Source organism: Lactuca saligna, chromosome 8 (assembly GCF_052625555.1).
Source record: "Lactuca saligna cultivar CGN05327 chromosome 8, ASM5262555v1, whole genome shotgun sequence".
NCBI classification, from domain to species: Eukaryota; Viridiplantae; Streptophyta; class Magnoliopsida; order Asterales; family Asteraceae; genus Lactuca; species Lactuca saligna.
This window is the reverse complement of record NC_136424.1, coordinates 27,105,242-27,128,454: the sequence shown is the minus strand read 5'-3', so window position 1 is coordinate 27,128,454 and position 23,213 is coordinate 27,105,242. Positions and strand designations below refer to the sequence as shown.

General features: G+C 39.9%; 1 protein-coding gene across 1 annotated transcript; it reads right to left on the bottom strand.

The window, feature by feature from the left end:
• Positions 1-18,923: 18,923 nt before the first annotated feature.
• LOC145009500 (uncharacterized) lies at positions 18,924-23,209 on the bottom strand. The gene is made up of 5 exons (XM_078968187.1): positions 23,060-23,209; positions 22,047-22,973; positions 21,346-21,548; positions 20,312-20,519; positions 18,924-19,190 (listed from the first exon to the last, which is right to left on the bottom strand). Exons 1-5 carry the CDS (start codon positions 23,207-23,209, stop codon positions 18,924-18,926), a joined length of 1,755 nt encoding a protein of 584 aa, XP_078824313.1.
• Positions 23,210-23,213: the final 4 nt, after the last annotated feature.

The following is a 23,213-nucleotide window of genomic DNA, read 5'->3' as shown; positions in this document are numbered from 1 at the left end:
AAAGCAAGCACCGAGAGTCTGGTATGAAATCTTAACTTGTTTTCTAAAAATATCAAAATTTAAGCAAGGTTCGGTTGACCCTACCTTCTTCCGAAAGAAAGAAGGCGAACATCTAATGATAGTTCAAATTTATGTCGATGATATCATCTTCGGCTCTACGAATCCCAGCTTTACAGCAAAATTCAGAAAGTTGATGGATACTAAATTTGAAATGAGCACAATGGGTCCAATTAATTTTTTCCTTGGTTTAAATATTAGACAGGGACCAGAAGGTATCTTTATCAACCAGGAGGCGTATACAAAGGACCTGTTAACCAAATTTGGCATGACATGTGACTCTAAAGTGAAGGTTCCTATGGCATTTGGTACTAAGTTAACACCATCGCTGGAGAAACCTTCTGTTGACATAACGCTTTATCGTCAAATGATAGGGTCCCTTATGTATCTAACAGCTAGTAGACCGGACATTATGTTTTCTGTTTGTTATTGTGCTAGGTTTCAAGCCAATCCAAGAGAACCTCACATGGTGGCTGTGAAAAATATCTTTCGTTACCGAAAGCGAACTTCATCTCTCGGTCTCTGGTATCCTGCCAAATCAGGATTCTTTATTCAAGCTTTTTTTATGCTGATCTTGGGGGATGTGGTCAAGACCGAAAGATCACTACTAATGGATGCCAATTTCTTGACGGAAAACTTGTTAGCTGGCAGTCTAGAAAGCAAACCTGTGTGTCCCTTTCAACAGCAGAAGCTGAATACATAGCTGCAGCATCTTGCACTTCTCAAGTTATATGGATTCAAAGTCAACTGAGAGATTACGGGCTGAATATGAAGAAGATTCCTCTCTATTGTGATTCAGAAAGTGTAATAACGATTTGTCACAATCCGGTGCAACATTCCAAAACTAAGCATATTGCACTTGGATATCAATTCATCAAGGATCATGTAGAAGATGGGAACGTGGAAGTGCATTTTGTTCGATCGTCTGATCAACTGGCTGACATATTTACCAAGGCCTTACCTAAATCAAGTTTTAATAACATTTTACAAGGTTTGGGAATGATGGAAGCAGAATCGGTACCGAATCCTCAAATCTTGCACTAAAATTAGACAGCCGAAATGAACCGACCGCTCGGTCTATTTCGGTTCTGGAATTTTAAGGAACCGAAATGAACTGATCGCTTAGTCTATTTCGCTTCATTCAAAAACACTAAGGTTTCGGTTGTATATTATGTACGTCTCTATTATTTTAATTTTTTGTTTTTTTCTTTCTTTCTGTTTTTATTTTTATTTTATCTTTTAGAAAACTTCAAAAATCTAAATTTTTTTTTTTTCAGAAAACTTCAAAAATCCAAAAATATTTTTTTGTCTTTTTGTTTTGTTTTGTTTGTGTGGTGTGTGTGTGTTTGTTCATTCTTTTCGATAGGTTCCAAGTATACCAGTACAATAGAGTTCGGAGTTGGGGCAGGTATGATTATTCTTCTATGAACTAGTTAAGGGTCCCTAGAAGCATGTTGCTACATGTTGACCAAAGCCTTTAAGACTCAGAGCAAGGCCTTAATGATTCGATCAATACCTATCGTTTCTTCCCAATCAGGCTATTCTTATCCATTCAGTCTAGAGCTACCTTACTCTTCTCATATGAGTTAAGAGTTTTTCTGCTTGGTCATGTCCTTATAGTACAAGGTACTTTCGTTTCTTTCATCATCCTCTTTCCATTCTCCATTCACTTTCAGTTCACCACTATAACCCTTGAGGCTCTTGGTTATTACCACTGAGGTTTATGGTTACATCAAATCTGTGTTTATGATCTTAGATACATATACCACGTACTGAGTGAAACCCAAAAGTCAACACCTATAATGAATTGACGGTGAATTATTATATTCAAGATCTTACTGGTTACCTACTGAAATCTCTTTTTCTTTGCGAGGTCTTTTATGAATTTGTCTAACACCAAGGCTTTTCTTCCGATAAAGATCAAATTTATTTTTGTTTTTGAGATTTCTATAAACTATTTTGTCATTTTAAAATATATCCTACCTACTTGTTCAACATACCACATCGGTCTCACAAGTACTTCTTCCAATACTCGGTCTTATATTAAGAATCTATGTTTGGTTGAAGATAAGCCACCTTAAGCCTATGACTTAAAAAGAAGCCTTTCAATGTTTCTTTACAAACACTTGATCGTATTCTTGGGAAACCACACAAGCACTTCAAGTCCTTCTTGACTTTGAGGGAAGTGATTCTTGCCTGGAATCACCTTCTTTCTGTTTGATTAATAAGCATCACTCACATCTCATATACATTTTCTTTATTTCTTTATCTTTTTTCACTCTATTGCATAAAAATTTTTAATTTTCCAACATTCTGGTGATGATATGTTCGCGTTTTATTTGTCCTTTAGTGAAACAAGGGAAATTTCGAATGTTGATTGAGGATAAACTTTTGGGCACGTGAATTTGAACGGTCTCTACACGCACGCGTGCTGACGCATACCTAGGAGTAACCAACCTATCACACCGCGCTTTTTCAAGCGACGTTTTCGTGATCACGTCATTATCATCATGATTCTTCTCTCTCCTGGAAAGGGTATATAAATGGTTTTGACGATTATTTTTCTTCTACCAGCAACAAAGTTTGTCAACTGAAAAGGCGAATTAAACTGTTCATCTTCCTTCTTTGATCAACAATGGCGACTTCTTCATCCATTCATGATCAGACTGCTTTGTTTGCATTTCTTTCTATTAATCCAAATCAGAATATGATCATCGAACTCAATCCGTTCTTGTATGATTCATATATGTTACACGTAGTTGAGTGTTTGAAGTATTCCCTGTTGGTTCTAGCCCTAACCCAGGTTGAAGTTGTTCCAATGTCACTCTTATCCCAAGTTTACTCTTCTGCAACATACGACAAGAACAAAGAACGCATCTACTTTCAAATCCATTCCAAAAAGGCTTCGACTTCCAAAGGAAGGTTTTGTTCATTAATGCATCTCGTTGTGGATTCCTTTGTCATCTCACCTGACTTCATCACCATTGTGCAATTGTTCTCGATGCTTTATGCGATGGGTTATACAGATGTGCTAACCACCATTACAAAGGTCAAGAAGTCGTGTCTACTGTCTCAGTGGAACATATTACTTACTCTTCTTATCAAGAGTTTGGCGGAGCGGAGTGCGGGATCTGATGGCACCAGCAAGGGCTTTCTGACCATTCTTTATGGTATTTACAATGGTCTAAATCTTGATTATGGGTCCATTATCTGGTCTCAAGTTGTGCAGAGCCTCAATGCTTCTACTAGGCATTCAGAAATTTCCTGTGGAAGGTTCTGGACTCTTATCACAAGGAGGGCTATCGACACTTTTGCTATTCCGGTGATGAAAAAGGCCCTAATCGCATCCATTGCAACGTTTCATACCAAGAAGATCATTCTTTCTGATCCAATGAAGTTTCCACACCACGGCTCTATTCTGGAGTCCATGTATCGTTGTGTCACAGCCGAGAGTCAAGTTATGGCGAATTATCGTAAACTTCCTCCAAAGGAACCGAGAATCCTATCTCTGGAGCAACAGACTGCCTTTGACGCAGTAGACAAGCCAGGCAACTAAGGAAAAAGGGTTACACTCAAGAAGGAGACAACAAAGGAGGATCAATCTAAGCATTCTAAATCGAAGAAGCGAAAGTATGAGAAAGAGGCTTCTTCTAAGCCAAAGAAAATTAAAAATATGGCGAAAAGATCAAATCCAACTCCTCCTAGCTCTGAAAATCAAGACGATGATGAAGAAGAGGAAACTCATCAAGAATTCCCAAGAGGTAATACTCCTGTACGATCTCCCACTCCAACCGAATCCCCTCATCATAAACTTCCAACCCCACCTCCATCACCGCAACCTACAGTTCCAGTTTCGGTTGTTACAACATCACAACCAAAAACCTCTTTTCCACCACCGCCACTAGTTTCTTCCATTTCTATTCCTACAACCACCTTACCACCTCCTATAATTTTCCAATCCACAACCACTACTATTCCTGAACTGACAGTAAGGGTCAAAATATCTGATACGGGGGCACCTACTGAAACCGAACCTCCAGTGATTACTAAATCTCTTTCACCTACACATTCAACCAATTCTGGTGCCACTCTCGGTGGTGCTAACGATGAGTATGAATCCACATACTTCAGTCCTTACATGCTTCCCACTGATGATGATGATGATGAGGCTCCAATCACTAGCCAACACTTGGAGAGTATTAATGAGAAGTTGGACAAACTGATTGCTGATAACAAGGCTTATAGTGGTGTTGTGCTTAAAGCTTTTGTGGAAACTGCCATTGGGCAATACACCGACTCTATTGAAAAATCAACCAAGGCAGTTATTGAATCTGCTTCTACTTGTCGAAAGGCCTCTACTGATGTTGCTGATACTATTAACACTACACAGATTTTTCTAGATTCTCTGAAAGGGCATGCCGATACAAATGCAGCCAAGGTGCAAGCTTCAGTGGATTCACTTTCCAAGTCTCTTCAGGAAGAACACTCCAAATTTGAACTTGTTCGTTCCTCCATTCAATCAGAGAACACCTCTCTTATCAGTTTTGTTTCCTCTCGGCTGGACTCACTTCATGCTGATATTGCAAAAGAGAGTGCTTTGAAAGAAGCAATTGCTCATCAAGCCTCTACAAGAGAAGTTCAGAAAGTTCAACTTGCTTAAGCTGATAAGGAAATTGCTTTGTTAAAGATAGATATATAGATAGATAGAGAGAGAGAGAGTTTTATTTAGAAGTTGTGCAGGGGAAGTGAAGGATATGCTCACCAACATCCTTGGTGCTCATGATCCGATTCTCACATTAACCATTCGGAATCATCTTACGACAAAACTTTTTCCAGCTCTTGCATTGTTACATGAGATGGTGTTTCGGAGAAGTTTGTTGCTCCAAAACAATGGGGAGAGGGTGTTCATGTTACAACCAAACTGAAGGATAATGTAGCTTCAGGTTCTGGTTCTCAAGCCAAGCTTAAAGTTATTAAAGATGACAGCGATGATGATATTGAAGAAACTATAGCTAATGCTCTCAAAAGAAAGAAAAGAGACAAAGAGTTAGATGAAAATTTGAAGATTGCAAGGGAAGCAAAGGAGAGGGAGAGGAGAAACAAGGAAGAAGAAGAAGCCTTGAACTGTAAAAAGGCCTTGTTTCCCTTATGGACAAAAGAGACATTAATCCATCAAGCTATAGAGTTTCCAAGTGTTTTTTGGTTGGAACCTGTTGCTTCTTTTGATTGTGATAATTCTAAGGACTCGCAGTTCGATATGTCGATCACAAGAAAAGCATTCACATTTTATTGGTTTGATTGGACTGTCGAGGTTCCTTTCCCTCATTCGAAGGTTGACAAAGAGCTTATTGATTTATATCTGAGTTATGGGCAACCTCAGTACCTGACATGGAGCGCACAGAAATAATAACTGTCAAGGTATAGAAACCGACACCTGCTTCGAAGTTTGTGAATGTAAATTTTAAACTCACTCGAGGGTCTGCAAATTTGGTGTCAATGATTTCTTTATCAGATCTTCCAAATCTTAATCCTCATGATTGAATGCTTTTGTTCAACATTTTGCTTACCAATTCGGGGGAATATGAGCCAACACTGGAGCATTTAAAGAGAATGTTAGCTTCATATGTTTATGAGGTTGCGGGTATGGATCAGGAGATAGCGAAGGTAATGAAGAAGAAGTTAACTATCAAGTCAACACCAAAACCAGGAGATGTAAGTAAAATGAAGATAGGCCAAATTGATTCAAAACATCTCATTGTGATGTTTACTAAAGGCGAAGGTCATAGATTTTTGTTCGCACTTGTAGATAAACATTTATTTTCAACGGACTGCTTGGAGCACATAATCAACATCATTCATCGGTGCAAGCAGAACTCCGAAGCAGACAAGAAGAACTTCACAGACATGCTTCAGTGGTACATAACGTTTCATCATCATCTTTTGGCTATCATTTCGAAGTTTTTCAAATCTGTAAAGAAGTCTTATGTTGCTCAACCGAAGTAATCTTTCGGTTCCATTGATGCAAAGGGGGAGATTGTAGAGCTTAATTGTGTTGCATCATGGGCTTTTTGTTTTATATCCGGATTAGGCCTGTCCATCTGTGATTATCTAGTAGGGTTATACTATTAATATGCATGCATGTATGCATTATATGTTGACGACTTTTATTGAGTTTATTCTCTGTAACCCTAAACGCCTCTCCAGTCAAAGTTCATAGTCGAGCTCTTCTGAGGCATTGAAGCATTAATCATACGACATATTCAAAGCCATATTCCTGTTTATATTTACGTTCTTAATTGTTTGAATGCATAGAATCTAACGATCTTGAGTTCCTTTGAGAAATACGTGTATGGCAAGGATTATGGACATTACTTCGCGAACATTCAATTGGACTCGCCGAGTAGCTTTTGGACTCGCCGAGTAGGGTCAGGTTTGTTCATCTTTCTTCATTCTCCAGCTTCTGATTGCTTCTCCTTCTTTCTTTTTTCTCCCAAGCATGTCTTCTAGACTGAAAATATAATTTAGACATTATTATGTACCTTTTGTCCATATTTAAGCAAATAATTAGCTAATAATTGATAAAATTCTGTACTAAACACATGGCTACATATGCACATATCAAAATACCCCACACTTAACTTTTGCTTGCCCCCAAGCAAAACCGAATTTTAGCATACTAGAATCACATATGAAAATTCCAATTAAACCCAACCATTATGCCAAGACCGCAACACATGCATTTCTGTCTAAAATTTTCCTAAGGAACCCCCCTACTCTAAATACTCACAATCCTCATAAACATTCGCCCATTTTTTCCGAACAATGCTCATTTTATGCATCCCTCCGAATCCATCCACAGAAAACCTCCTAACCTCAAGGTGTTTTTGGTTGAGCAACCCAATCATACATAATCTAGAAAATTACAATTTATGACACCACTATGGAGCTCTTTTGGAATTCTTCACTTCTTTGATATTTGATCTTCAATTTTTGGGTATCTTTAACTTTTGAATTTCTTCAGAATTTTTTTATCTTTGATCTTCATACTTTGACTTTGATGCTCCAAAAATTCTTCAAACATTTTCTTGTAATTCTCTCTCTTTTTTTTAACATGTAACTCACTTTTTTTTCACTCAAAACCCTACATGCTTAAGCAGGGGCGCTCAACTTCAACCTTTATTGGTTAACGATAATAATTTTCCTGGAGACATTTCTGGTACACGATGCTAAACATATTGCATCCTTCAAACTAAGTGAGGTCGTGTTTTTGCCCCATGATTTCACTAGAATAAGGAGGCCACAAATGCACTAGAACGTATATAGGCTCAACTAAACATTTGGGTTTTCATGTAATCATCAACATAATTCTAACATGGAATCCTACTTACTTTTACCATAGTTTACTAAGTTAAGTCCTAAGTAATGTTTTATGCAAGCTTTTGAAAAAAAAAACAAGCCTAAATTAGGATTAGGATTCTAAATTGACTAAAATATTACCAACCCGCTACCCCACACTTAATTTATGCAATGTCCCCATTGCATGTTATGCATGAAAAGAAAAACACAAGACTAAAGAGGGAATTGGAACAAACTCCCCTGGAATAGTAGTCACGAGGTTGATATTCTTCATGAAAAACTCTAACTTCAAATGTCTTTAGTCATGGAAACAGGTCATCCATGCCTTGGGTATCATGTCGCATGTGGTAAACATCTAAATAGCTCTAATTGTTTAGGATAAAGCTTCTCAGAAACCTTCCGAGAATGAATCTTTACGAAAGTATGGATAAAGGTTGCAGTGAATGTGCCCAAAACAGGTCTTGAGAGTGAAACATTAAGGGACTCGGCGAGTCAGACGTGAACTCGGTGAGTAGACTGGCACCCAGCAGAAAATCGAGTAATTGCACATGAACTCACCGAGTAGTATAGGTGCACTCGGCGAGTAGTAGCTGAGTTGAAAAATTAATTTTTCTGCTTTTTATCCTTGGCTGAAGTGTTGAAACAGGACACTTCAGTGACTCTTCTTTTATTTTCTTCAATAATGATGAATTTCGTCACTCTCATTCCTAACAGACTCAACCTTAAATGTAACAATTGACATTCTTATCTACACCATTCCTCACTTTAGCCTTGACCAATGAGACTCCTAAACGCACCCTAATCTTCAAACCTGAAAAACAAAGTAACCACAAGTGAAAGAAAACGAACAAAGTCCTAATTAAGGTTCGGTTACATCAAAGTTTAAGCACAAAACAAACGAAATAAAAACATCCAAATAAAAACAAATTCAAGCTTCTTCCTCCATGTCTTCTCCTCCTTCTCTACTTCCTCCCGCTTGGTTGTTTCTCCTCTGCATCCGCTCCTCCCAACTCATAATGTATGGATATCCAGTCCCGGGCCGTGGAGCAATGTGCATTCGTTGGAAAAGATAATTGAATGACTCATTATTATAGTTAATGCATCGGCCAATATCATCCAAATATCCTTTATACTCCATGTTATTCCACCCCTCATTCTCATCTTTGTGACATCCCCAAAATCACGGCCAGAAAAGACCGGTTTTGTTTATACTTTATTTCAAAATCAGAGTTATCTTTTAATAAATGGTTTGCGGAATTTGTCCCAAAACAATAATATGATAAAGATTTATCAAAAGCATTTCCATAGAAATGTATTCATTAAAAGACTCGGGATGTCATGTTCGTACAGATCAAAAGTATAAACAGTACAATATAAGCCTTACTACATTATTTCATATCTACAGGCCTATATCCGTAATCCCTCGTCCAAAACATCACACCTATGCTCATGCGCCACTACCTGTAATACATAAAACTGAGTGGGTCAGGCTTGGGAGCCTGGTGAGCACATAGGGTTTTCAACCCACAATAAATAAGTTTATTAATTTCATCAATCAACAATAACCCGATTACCCGTTCCCGTTATCCTCACTTTACGTCCCTAAACACCTATCATAAGGGACCTAGCCTAAGGATTATCATCGGGACGGACACTACTGCTAAGGGGATTCCTCAGCAATAAATGTCCTAATAGGCAACCATGTGGGGGATGGAGTACACCGGTGAACACATCGTTCACAACACCTACAGGTTGCGAACCTGCTAGTGTTCCACTGGACTGTCTAGAAGAGTCCGTGGTCGTCATCTATACTCCGCTAGATGACTGGATCAACAACAACAACATCGAGGCCTCTCATCATTTTATCACACATCACCTATTACATCTACCCATGTTTTACCCCAACATTTTCGTAGATATAAAATACATATACAGTTTAAATCATTGAAAACATGTATAACAACGTTCATCTAGCATAGATAGCAAGTATTCAGATAATATGCACACATAGCACGTAATTTATATAAAATACTTCATATCTATGTGTAAGTTGAAGGTAACTATGCACTCACCGGAAAAGGTGGTGATTCCGAACTCAGACAGCGCTTCGCTTCTTAAAAAGAATTTTTCTTCGACGAAACCTAGTATTATTACCACTAGAGTTTAGTTTATTATTCGTCGAGACTAATTAATAGTCTAGCTATTATTATTATTATTATATAAGCGTCAAAAAAATACTTATATAACCCATAATAATAGCCCAAGTATTTATTATAAGTTCCTAATAACGTTACTATAATTAAATAAAAGTTATATTAAAAATAGCGTAGGCGTAGCTCACTTACAGCGGGTTTTATAGAAAACCGGGCTTTGCTTGGAGCAGCGTTCCCGAGCCGAAAAGCTCTTCTTCTCGGAGCCTTCGAGCACTCCGGGGCTTCCGCCTCGTGCTAGGGAGGTTCCCTAGGCTTTTCGGGGGATTTCGGGGCTAGAGAGAGGTTCTAGAGAGAGAGAGAGAGAGAGAGAGTAAAGAGAAGAAAGAATGGGAAAGGTGTGAAGAAAATGAGGGTGGGAGAGGTGGTATTTATAGGGTGAAATGTGGCTGAACTTGGTGCCACATGTCACCATCTGGTGGCAAGCCTTGGGGAGAAAGCAATGGCCAAGATTGTGCCACATTACCCATTTTCGCACAGCACACTTCCGACTTCTAAAATCCGTAACTTTCACATACGACCTCCGTTTTTGACGTTCTTTATATCCACGCGTAGGTAATAATAAGATCTACAACTTTCATTTTGACACCGTCAGCTAATTCTCGACCGATCTTAAATTTAACAGTACAAGGAGATTATACTGTTAAACGTCTGCGTAAAATTAATAACTTCTACATACGGACTCTGTTTTTGTCTGTCTTTTTACCGTTGATTTCCTATTAATGAGATCTTCAACTCTCATTTATGTTGCGTAAGCCAAAAACCGCTCGAACTAAAATTCGAGTTTCAGGCCGTGCACTGCTAAGCCGAATCTTAGAAAAATCATAACTTCTTCATACGAAGTCAGATTTGGGCGTTCTTTTTATCGATGTTCTTAGTTTAACATATTCTACGACTTTTGTTTAGATTTCTAAGGCTAAAAAGTCTTCTATCGTAAATTCACTATTTACGTTTCCCGGTGTCGTGCCGGTTTTGTCGTAAAACTTCGGCGGGCCATAACTTCTTCTTTATAGCTCGGATTTCGGCATTCTTTATATGCACGGAAACCTTGAGACATATTCTACAACTTTATGTAGAGATATCGGGATTATGTCACACTTTAATTTTGACGCTCATTTTTATTCTTTATTAATTATACATTTATAATTAAATAATAAACACATAAACACACATAATTCACATAATACTCAAATATTTCATATTTATTACTTCAAAAAGAGTTACAATAGTTGACCTAGACTATTACATTGACAAAAATGCTTAGCCCTGAAAACCCGGGCGTTACAATTCTCACCCCCTTAGGATGATTCCGTCCCGGAATCATGCATCAGCAAACAGATGTGGATAGCGACTCATCATGTCATCCTCTGTTTCCCAAGTGAGATTCGGCCCATTCGAATGTTTCCATCGGACTAGCACCAAGTCGACCATCTTGCGTCGTAACTTCTTAGTCTTACGGTCAATAATTGCCTCAGGCTCTTCGATCAGCCTTTTATTCTCATCCATCCTTAATTCCGAGATTGGAATTATGTCGGGAACATCTCCCATGAATTTCCTCAAATAACACACATGGAAGGTGTTATGAATACCATTGAGTTCTTCGGGCAATTCCAGCTTGTAAGCTTGGTTCCCAATCCTCTGAAGAACTTTGAATGGTCCAATAAACCTTGGACTCAACTTTCCTCGTTTCCCAAATCGTATAAGTCCCTTCCACGGTGAGACTTTAAGTAAAACGGAATCCCCAACTTCGAAGGTTATCGGTCGTCTTTTCTTGTCGGCATAGCTCTTCTGACGATCCTGAGCTGCTAACATTCTTTCCCTAATCACCTTCAATTTCTCAGCAGTCTCATGGACTATCTCGGGGCCCATAAACTGCTTCTCTCCGGCTTCAAGCCAACAAGACGGCGTACGACACTTCTGCCCATACAAGGCTTGATAAGGAGCCATCTTGATGCTCGAGTGAAAACTATTGTTGTAGGAAAATTCTACCAGAGGTAAGTGCTCGTCCCAATTCCCTTGGAATTCGAGGGTACATGCTCTCAGCATATCTTCCAACGTCTGAATCGTTCTTTCACTCTGACCATCAGTTTGCGGATGGTAAGCAGTACTCAAACACAACTTTGTACCCAACTCCTCTTGTAGACTCCTCCAAAACCTCGATGTGAAACGACTATCACGATCTGACACAATAGTAAGAGGGACACCGTGAAGTCTTACAATTTCCTTCACGTAAGCATTTGCGAGCTTATCCATAGACCACTTCTCGTTGGCTGCTATGAAGTGTGCACTCTTGGTGAAACGATCCACGACTACCCAAATCATGTCGTGACCATTCTTCGTTCTGGGCAGTTTAGTCACAAAATCCATGGTGATGTCTTCCCATTTACCCATGGGTACAGGTAAGGGTTCTAAACTCCCATACGGTTTTTGATGTTGTGCCTTAACCCTCGCACATGTTACGCACTCAGCCACATACTTCGCAACATCGAGCTTCATCGTCGGCCACCAGTAGTAGGGTTTTAGGTCCCTATACATTTTAGTGCTACCGGGATGAATCGAGTACATGGTCTTGTGTGCTTCTTCCATTAGAAGATCTCTTATTCCTCCCGTCTTAGGTACCCAAATTCGATCTTGGAATACCTTCAGTCCTCGACTGTTCGTACCGAACACTAACGTTTTTCCCAAACGTTCTTCCTTTCGGTCATTCTTTTCTAAGGCTTCTTCTTGAGCTTTCCTGATACTTTCCACAATCGTCGAGACGACTTCAATTCTTAACGCTCTCGGCCTTCTTCTTTCAAGATTGACTTTCCGACTGAGAGCATCAGCAACAATATTTGCTTTACCTGGGTGGTAAAGTATCTCACAGTCGTAGTCCTTGAGAAGTTCTAGCCAGCGTCGTTGCCTCATGTTCAACTCCTTCTGATTAAAGAGATACTGGAGACTCTTATGATCAGTGAAGAGCTTGCACTTCGTGCCGTAGAGGTAATGCCTCCATATCTTTAAGGCGAATACTACCGCTGCCAACTCCAGATCATGAGTGGGGTAGTTCTTTTCGTGCTCTTTCAATTGTCGAGATGCGTATGCTATCACCTTTTCTCTTTGGGTCAGAACACAACCTAACCCGACTCCAGATGCATCACTATAAACTGCGAAATCTTCGACTCCATCGGGTAGAGAAAGTATCGGCGCTTCACATAACTTCTTCTTTAGCTTCTCGAACGCCTCATCGTGTTTCTCACTCCATGTATACGTAGCTCCTTTATGGGTCAAAGCTGTTAATGGAGCAGCTATCGAAGAAAAGCCTTGGATAAATCGTCGGTAATATCCGGCTAATCCTAGAAAGCTTCGAATCTCCGTGGGATTCTTCGGACGTTCCCACTTCATTACAGCCTCGATCTTGGCGGGATCAACCATTATTCCCTCTTGGTTAACAACATGACCCAAGAATTGGACTTCCCGTATCCAAAAGTCGCATTTGGAGAACTTTGCAAAAAGCTTCTCCTTCTTTAACACCTCCAACACTTCTCGTAGATGCTTGTCGTGCTCCTCCTGGCTTTTCGAGTATATGAGAATGTCGTCGATGAACACTATCACGGATTTATCGAGGAATGGTTTACAAACCCTGTTCATCAAATCCATGAATGATGCGGGAGCATTGGTTAGTCCGAATGACATAACCAAGAACTCGTAGTGTCCATATCTTGTTCTGAATGCAGTCTTCTCAATATCCTGCTCTCTCACTTTCAGCTGATGATATCCTGACCTAAGATCGATCTTTGAGAAGTAGCTTGAACCTTGCAGCTGATCGAATAGGTCATCAATCCTCGGCAATGGATACTTGTTCTTCACCGTTGCCTTATTCAGCTCTCGGTAGTCTATGCACATCCTCATGCTTCCGTCCTTCTTCTTCACGAATAACACCGGAGCTCCCTAGGGTGATGAACTAGGTCGAATGAAACCGCTGTCCAACAGCTCCTGAAGTTGCGTCATGAGCTCCTTCATCTCCGTCGGTGCTAATCGGTAAGGTGCCTTTGCTATCGGTGTTGTTCCTGGTAATAAGTCTATACGAAATTCTACTTGCCTATCAGGTGGTAATCCGGGAAGATCTTCGGGAAAGACTTCCGGATAATCGCACACAACCGGTATATTCTGCACCTCTTTCTTTTCCTTCTTAGCATCGATTACGAATGCCAAGTATGATGCACATCCTTTGGACAAACATTTTCTGGCTTTCATCAAGGAGATGATTCCAGAATTCACTCTGCGTTTGTCCCCGTACACCATAAATGATTCCTTTCCGGGTGGGTTTATCCTAACTATCTTCTTTCGGCATAATATCTCGGCATCGTTGGCGCTAAGCCAATCCATACCCAAAACGATGTCGAAACCGTTTAACTCTATGGGTAATAGTTCCTCATGGAATTCGTTTCCGTTTAGGTTAATGACGATGTTCCTAATACGATTACTAACAGGTACGAATTTGCCACTGGCAACTTCTACAATCAGGGCATTATCTAGTTTTTCTACAAGCAATGCTAATCTTCCACCAAATTTATGCGATACAAAGGAGTAATTGGCTCCGGAATCAAATAGTATATTTGCAGGTAAACCATTTACAAGAAAGGTACCTGAAGCGACGTCTGCTGCCTCCTTTGCAGCCTCGAGCGTCATCTGGAAGGCTCTCGCCTTCGGCTTTGGTGGTATGTTGGGTCTTCCTGCCTCCTTCTTCTTCGGGCAGTCCTTCAAAATGTGCCCTTCTTCATAACACCCATAACAGGCCTTCTGGTTGAGGGTGCATTCGTTGGCATAGTGCCCAGGCTTTCCGCATTTGTAACAAGTGACTCCTCCATCACACTTCCCAAAGTGCTTCTTCTTGCACTTGTCACACCACTTTGCTTCTGATCCTCCTCCTCTCGAACCAGACTTCGAGAATCTTCCTTTCTTACCGGACCTCGAGGATCCGTCAAATTTCCGTTTCTCTCCCACTTCCGCTCTCTCCAGACCCTTTTCTCGTATCTGGGTCTCCACATTCTTAGCAGCCCAGATGGCAGCTTTCAGAGTGCTAGTTTGCTTGACCATTGGACCGAAGTCCGCTGGTAATCCGAGGGCAAATTTGTTAACCTTGGAGAGTTCAGTTGGGACGAGGTGAGGAACAAGCTTCATTTTCTCAGTAAAGCTTGCAGCGTATTCAGTAACGCTCATCCTCCCCTTCTTCAGACTCTGGAATTCGTTGTTGATCTCCAGAAGATCCTGCTCAGAGCAGTATTGCATCTTTAACTGTACCAGAAAATCCTCCCACGACATCTTGCTTGCTTCACCTTTGGGCATTGAATCAGCTAGTAGCTTCCACCAGCTTAGTACTCCAGATTTCAATAGAGGAACTGCAAGAGCAGTCTTCTGCCTATTGCTACACTCGCAACTCTCAAACATTGTCTCCATCTCAGAGATCCAGTTCATGACTTCCACCGGCGTCGGGCTTCCGGATAGACTCGGTGGCTTGGATGCCATGAAATCCTTGTATTTGCATCCACGTCCATCATTTCCTCCATCCTGGTGGTTTTGCCTAACTATCGGTGGGTTGGCTTGACCAATAGTCCCACTGTAGTTTCCTTCTTCAGTCTGCCCTTCGTTCAACTCGGGCTGTTCGAGCTGAATAGTCGCTTCCTCTCGATTTTGCTGGAGCAAACGCCTGGTTTCCTCCATTTGACGATCCAACATTGCCTGGATCATCGCTTGCACTCCGGCCATCGTTATTGGTCCGGCAGCGGCTTCCACAACTGGTATTTGCTCGATCACGGGGGGTTGGTGTCCGTTCCCATTTGCGTTTACGTTTCCGCTACGGGTCCTTACCATCTTGATCTATATACCGAATAAGGTGGATTTAGATCTTTATTTAGGAGAGACGTTTTAAATCGTCCTTATCACTCCGACATGTTTACATGCTAGTTCTAATATCGTAGTCGTACGTTTAGAATCCTAAAAACATAAGGTTCCAGATCCGGTCGGCAACGGACCATAGATCCCGAACAAAATAACAGCATATCATGCATAAAACATTTAGCACATAAAAGCATTTTAGGCACAATTCCTAAAATAAGCTAGTGCTCACACCTCACAATCATCGCTTAGCATTCTAAGTTTAAGTCTAGAAATCCTACAAATTCCTAGTTCGCTTAAACTAATGCTCTGATACCAACTGTGACATCCCCAAAATCACGGCCAGAAAAGACCGGTTTTGTTTATACTTTATTTCAAAATCAGAGTTATCTTTTAATAAATGGTTTGCGGAATTTTTCCCAAAACAATAATATGATAAAGATTTATCAAAAGCATTTCCATAGAAATGTATTCATTAAAAGACTCGGGATGTCATGTTCGTACAGATCAAAAGTATAAACAGTACAATATAAGCCTTACTACATTATTTCATATCTACAGGCCTATATCCGTAATCCCTCGTCCAAAACATCACACCTATGCTCATGCGCCACTACCTGTAATACATAAAACTGAGTGGGTCAGGCTTGGGAGCCTGGTGAGCACATAGGGTTTTCAACCCACAATAAATAAGTTTATTAATTTCATCAATCAACAATAACCCGATTACCCGTTCCCGTTATCCTCACTTTACGTCCCTAAACACCTATCATAAGGGACCTAGCCTAAGGATTATCATCGGGACGGACACTACTGCTAAGGGGATTCCTCAGCAATAAATGTCCTAATAGGCAACCATGTGGGGGATGGAGTACACCGGTGAACACATCGTTCACAACACCTACAGGTTGCGAACCTGCTAGTGTTCCACTGGACTGTCTAGAAGAGTCCGTGGTCGTCATCTATACTCCGCTAGATGACTGGATCAACAACAACAACATCGAGGCCTCTCATCATTTTATCACACATCACCTATTACATCTACCCATGTTTTACCCCAACATTTTCGTAGATATAAAATACATATACAGTTTAAATCATTGAAAACATGTATAACAACGTTCATCTAGCATAGATAGCAAGTATTCAGATAATATGCACACATAGCACGTAATTTATATAAAATACTTCATATCTATGTGTAAGTTGAAGGTAACTATGCACTCACCGGAAAAGGTGGTGATTCCGAACTCAGACAGCGCTTCGCTTCTTAAAAAGAATTTTTCTTCGACGAAACCTAGTATTATTACCACTAGAGTTTAGTTTATTATTCGTCGAGACTAATTAATAGTCTAGCTATTATTATTATTATTATATAAGCGTCAAAAAAATACTTATATAACCCATAATAATAGCCCAAGTATTTATTATAAGTTCCTAATAACGTTACTATAATTAAATAAAAGTTATATTAAAAATAGCGTAGGCGTAGCTCACTTACAGCGGGTTTTATAGAAAACCGGGCTTTGCTTGGAGCAGCGTTCCCGAGCCGAAAAGCTCTTCTTCTCGGAGCCTTCGAGCACTCCGGGGCTTCCGCCTCGTGCTAGGGAGGTTCCCTAGGCTTTTCGGGGGATTTCGGGGCTAGAGAGAGGTTCTAGAGAGAGAGAGAGAGAGAGAGTAAAGAGAAGAAAGAATGGGAAAGGTGTGAAGAAAATGAGGGTGGGAGAGGTGGTATTTATAGGGTGAAATGTGGCTGAACTTGGTGCCACATGTCACCATCTGGTGGCAAGCCTTGGGGAGAAAGCAATGGCCAAGATTGTGCCACATTACCCATTTTCGCACAGCACACTTCCGACTTCTAAAATCCGTAACTTTCACATACGACCTCCGTTTTTGACGTTCTTTATATCCACGCGTAGGTAATAATAAGATCTACAACTTTCATTTTGACACCGTCAGCTAATTCTCGACCGATCTTAAATTTAACAGTACAAGGAGATTATACTGTTAAACGTCTGCGTAAAATTAATAACTTCTACATACGGACTCTGTTTTTGTCTGTCTTTTTACCGTTGATTCCCTATTAATGAGATCTTCAACTCTCATTTATGTTGCGTAAGCCAAAAACCGCTCGAACTAAAATTCGAGTTTCAGGCCGTGCACTGCTAAGCCGAATCTTAGAAAAATCATAACTTCTTCATACGAAGTCAGATTTGGGCGTTCTTTTTATCGATGTTCTTAGTTTAACATATTCTACGACTTTTGTTTAGATTTCTAAGGCTAAAAAGTCTTCTATCGTAAATTCACTATTTACGTTTCCCGGTGTCGTGCCGGTTTTGTCGTAAAACTTCGGCGGGCCATAACTTCTTCTTTATAGCTCGGATTTCGGCATTCTTTATATGCACGGAAACCTTGAGACATATTCTACAACTTTATGTAGAGATATCGGGATTATGTCACACTTTAATTTTGACGCTCATTTTTATTCTTTATTAATTATACATTTATAATTAAATAATAAACACATAAACACACATAATTCACATAATACTCAAATATTTCATATTTATTACTTCAAAAAGAGTTACAATAGTTGACCTAGACTATTACATTGAAAAAAATGCTTAGCCCTGAAAACCCGGGCGTTACAATCTTCCACCGGGATAACCAGTGGATCTTCTCGGACTCGTTCCCTCCTATGTCGAACTCTTCTTCCCGACTCCTCGGGAACAATCACCTCGTCTTCATTTGGGATTGCAAAAGAATCCCCAAATTTTTCCACAATCCTCGCCCTCTGGAATAATGTAATGCTAAATGGAGGAGGAGAAATCATGGTTAACGCCCTTGCCTCTTTCATGTCCAAAATGCCATATGACCTTGCGAGTCTTGTCACAAACATACCCCCACTAATTTTGGAGGTAATCTTCTCCTTTACCGCTCCATCTGTAAGGTATCTTGCCAAACAATAAGGCAAGTTGCAAAAAACGCCCGGGGTGATGATGCTCCACAAATAGAAAATGTCGAGGGTAGGAACTTTGTCATCATCCTTCCTCATGTTTATGGTACTAGCGATGAGGCGGTGGATGAGACGATGGATCGGAGAACGGATATGGCCTTCTTGAGCAAAAGAGGGAATATAAACCCGGTTTACAATACTGTTCCATCAAGTGGAGGCAACAACTTCCTTGGGAAGATCCTTGTGGCATTGCTCTAGAAATGCTTCAAAATCCTCCGACATAATGACATTTTGGTCATAAAGACCTACCCTCCAGGAAAGTTATGTTATGCTGCAGTGGTGTAGCTCCCCTCCGAGGAAAAAAGTGATAATGTTTGTTTTATAATATTCACTACCACCCGAAATGAGATAGTAGCAAAGAATTCCCAACACAGTTCTGTGTATTCGGGCTCTTGTATTTTAAAAAGCTACATCCACCCATCACAAATTATTGTTGTGCCTTCCACTTCGAAAGATTTCACCAAATAAGGGGTTAACTTCTCTTCCAACCCGGTTTGACTCAGCCAGTCCCAATTAATTGCATTTGGGAGATAAATCTCTTTTTGTTTTAATGCCTCCAATCTATTTTTTTTCCCGAGCTTGTGACGACCTTGAAGTGATTTGTGAGAAAGCAAGCCATGGAATGTCTCCATAACTTCCTCCTCGTGAGCTCTGGCCTCTTCTGGACATGATTTCTGCAAAACAACATCAAGAAAACAGCAAACAAAAAAAAACCAGATAATTAAAACTCATCATAACAGATTCAACAAAGCATGGACTCGCTGAGTCCAATGAACTACTCGGCAAGTAGGATGAACTGCGATGGCAGTTCCTCTCTCTGTCCATATTGGGTCAACAAAACACATATATTTTCTTTGGGGTTTGCTGTTCTAAGTCCCTTAAGCATAAATTCGCAAGAAATTTTGTCCAAATCCTCCTAATTTATCCTAAAATCAAAACCCTAGAACTTGAGTAATCCTCTAAATCCGAATTTAACAAAATAAGTACTCAAAACTGTTAAAGTTAGGACCTTTAGCAAGAATACAAAGGAAAAATCTTACCTTTTGCTTTGTAAATGAAGATTCAGCAAGAATTCAAAGGTTTTGCTTGAGAGGAAAAAGAATGATCGGCGAGTATGAGTGAGAGGCGGTTGATGAAAAGGATTAGGGTAAAAAGAAACCCTTATTTACAAATTGTAAAAAAATTCAATTGAAAAAGTGAAGCCGTCGAGTAGGAACACCTACTCGCTGAGTAGATGTGTGAATTAGCGATTTTTCCTGTATTTCAACAAGTACGAGTAGATGTATGAACTCGGCGAGTAGATCATTCAGTTTGAAACAACTTATTTTTTTTAAACCACCACCCCACACTTCGAGCATTGCTTGCCCTCAAGCAATCATATTAAGCATAATTTCATAAGAAGATTGAAAAAAACAGATCCTAAAAGTGAAAAACAAAAAGAAAAATTAAGGGAAAAAGAAATGCAAACTCTAAGCTCGGATTGCCTCCCAGAAGCGCTTCTTTTTAAGGAGTCGTTAGCTGGACTCCTTCCCGCTCTACGTTTCTGTCATGCCTTCCAGCAGCAGCCCTTCTTCAAGTCCTTCATTTCTCGGGATTCCTTCTTCATATTTTTTCACTCGATGTCCATTAACCTTGAAAGAAGTGCCTTCTTTTGATAGTAACTCGATAGCTCCATGTGGAAAAACTTTTTTTACTATAAATGGACCATCCCATCGCGACTTTAGCTTGCCCGGAAAGAGTTTGAGCCTTGAATTAAAAAGCAACACTTTTTGCACTTCGTGAAAGTCCTTATTACCCTTGATCTTTTGTCATGCCAGTTCTTTGTTTTTTCTTTGTAAATCAAGGAGCTAGTGTAGGCTTCATTCCTAAGTTCTTCAAGAGCATTTAATTGCATCAACCGGTTGGATCTAAGTTCAACTACATCAAAATTGCACATTTTTAAAGCCCAAAAGGCTTTATGCTCTATTTCTACCAGTAAATGACATTGCTTCCCATAAACTAGCCTATATGGTGTAGTAGCAATAGGTGTTTTGAAAGCTGTTCGAAAGGCCCAAAGTGCATCATGTAACATATCCGACCATTCCTTCCGATTGCTACCCACCGATCTCTCCAAAATTCTTTTTAATCATCTATTTGTCACTTCAGTTTGCCCACTAGTTTGTGGATGGTAAGATGTAGAGAATTTATGGGTCACCCCATATTTTCTTAACACTTTTTCTCATTGATCATTGGAAAAGTGAGTGCCCCGGTCACTAATAAGAGCTTTAGGAACCCCAAATCTTGAGAATAACTTTTTTTAGAAAGCGCACCACCACCCGAGCATCATTAGTTGGTAAAGCTTGTGCCTCTGCCCATTTGGATATATAATCAACCACCACGAAAATATATTTGTTCCCTTTTGACATTGGAAATGGTCCCATGAAATCGATCCCCCACACATCAAACACTTCACATACTTGAATACTATGTTGTGGCATCTCGTTTCAGGATGATATGTTTCCCGCTCTTTGGCATGCATCACACTCTTTAACATATTGGGTAGCATCTTTAAAAATTGTGGGCCAATAAAACCCAATATCAAATATCTTCTTAGCCGTGTAATGTGCTCCATGATGTCCACCGGTGGGCCCGCTATGGTAATGCTCCAAATTTTCATGGCTTTCCTTCCCAAATACACATCTCCTTATGATTCCATCCGCACAGCTTCAGAAAAGATATGGCTCGTCCCAAAAGTAGTATTTTATATCTGAAAAGAATTTCTTCTTTTGTTGACGGGTAAAATCTTTTGGGATAAATTTAGTAGCTAAATAATTAGCTATATTTTCAAACCATCGCTCCTCCCCCGTGGTCACTAAAATGTACTCGTCCGGAAAGTCATCTCCAATTTTATCCTCTTCCAATGCTTCCAAATGCGGGTTTTCTAATCTTGATAAGTGGTCGGCAGCTACATTCTCCATTCCCTTTTTATCACGTATTTCAATGTCAAATTCTTGTAAGAGTAGAACCCAACATATCAATCTTGGCTTTGCATCCTGTTTGGCAAACAAGTACTTAATAGCAGAGTGGTCACTAAAAACAATGGTTTTAGCTAAAATAAGATAAGGGCGGAATTTTTCAAAAGCATACACCACGGTTAGTAATTTTTTTTCAGTTATGGTGTAATTTTCTTGGGTCTGGTTTAAAGTCTTGCTTGCATAATAAATGGGTTGAAAGTGCTTATCAACCCTTTGGCCAAGTACGGCTCCTAATGCAAATTCACTCGCGTCACACATTATTTTAAAAAGTAGGTTCCAATTCAGGGCAATAATGATCGGGACATTAGTTAATTTTTCTTTCAAAAATTCAAAGGCCTCTAGACACTCTTCAGTGAAATAAAATGGTTCATCTTTTAAAAGTAATTGTGTTAGAGGTCTAGTTATGTTAGAAAAATCTTTTATAAAACGGCGGTAAAAACTCGCGTGACCTAAAAAACTCCTAATGCCCCTTATATTAGTTGGTGGAGGTAATTTAGCAATTGTATCAATTTTTACCCGACCCACCTCAATCCCCGCTTTGGATACCTTGTGGCCCAAGACTATACCCTCTTTAACCATAAAGTGACATTTTTCCCAATTGAGGACTAAATCGGTTTTTTCACATCTTGCAAACATTAAATCAAGGTTAGCAAGACAATCATGGAAGGAAGATCCAAAAACAAAATTTTTTTCCATACATACTTCCATGAATTTTTCCACCATGTCATGGAATATGGCCGTCATGCACCTTTGAAATGTCGCAGGTGCACTGCATAGCCCAAAGGGCATGTGGCGATAGGCAAAAGTCCCGCTCGGGCAAGTGAAAGTAGTCTTTTCTTGGTCAATTGGGTCTATAGGTATTTGGAAGTAACCCGAAAATCCGTCTAAGAAACAATAGTAGCTATGGCCAAACAATCTTTCAAGAATTTGATTAATAAAAGGTAAAGAAAAATGGTCTTTACGAGTGGCATCGTTTGGTTTTCGATAATCGATGTACACTCGCCAACCGGTTACCGTTCGGGTCGGAATAAGCTCGTTCTTCTCGTTTGTTATGACTATCATCCCTCCTTTCTTGGGCACCACTTGAATAAGATTAACCCATGGACTGTCGGAAATAGAATAAATGATTCTCGCATCTAAGAGCTTGACTACTTCCTTCTTGACCACTTCTTGCATGTTCGGGTTCAATCTTCTTTGGTGTTGCACTACCGGCTTTGCTTCTTCTTCTAGGTTAATCTTGTGAGAGCAATAAGCGGGGCTTATTCCCTTAATATCAGTGATACTCCATGCAATAGCGATTTTTCTCTTCCTTAGGACATGGACTAATTCTCGTTTTTCAGATTGGGAGAGGTCAGAAGCTATTATAACAGGTTTTCGTTGACCATCTTCAAGGAATGCGTACTCCAAGTGGTCTGGTAGCGATTTCAGCTCAATTTTTGTGTTCTGCATGGTGAACACATCGAGTCCAGAGAAAAATACGTGATATCTTTGATTTCTTCATATGGACTCGACGAGTAGAACGGGTCTACACAACGAGTAGGCTGCTCAGTGGTTTTAATTAGTTCATTATAATCAGCTTCTTCCAGCAATCTCTCTATTTCCAGTAGGTCTCTCTTAGCATCAAGTTCTTCATCAAAGGCGATGGTCTTGTTTGGTTCTTCATTGTTCCATTCCTCCATTAAT

What these genes read in the sequence shown, in the direction of transcription:
- LOC145009500 (XM_078968187.1), bottom strand. Translation starts at nt 23,209, where the DNA reads ATGGAGGAATGGAACAATGAAGAACCAAACAAGACCATCGCCTTTGAT. An exon ending in CGGGGATTGAGGTGGGTCGG is followed by an intron (nt 21,549 to 22,046) that starts GTAAAAATTGAT and finishes TTTGCCAAACAG; the next exon opens with GATGCAAAGCCAAGATTGAT. An exon ending in GGCATGACAAAAGATCAAGG is followed by an intron (nt 19,191 to 20,311) that starts GTAATAAGGACT and finishes GTTGTTTTGCAG; the next exon opens with AAATCATGTCCAGAAGAGGC.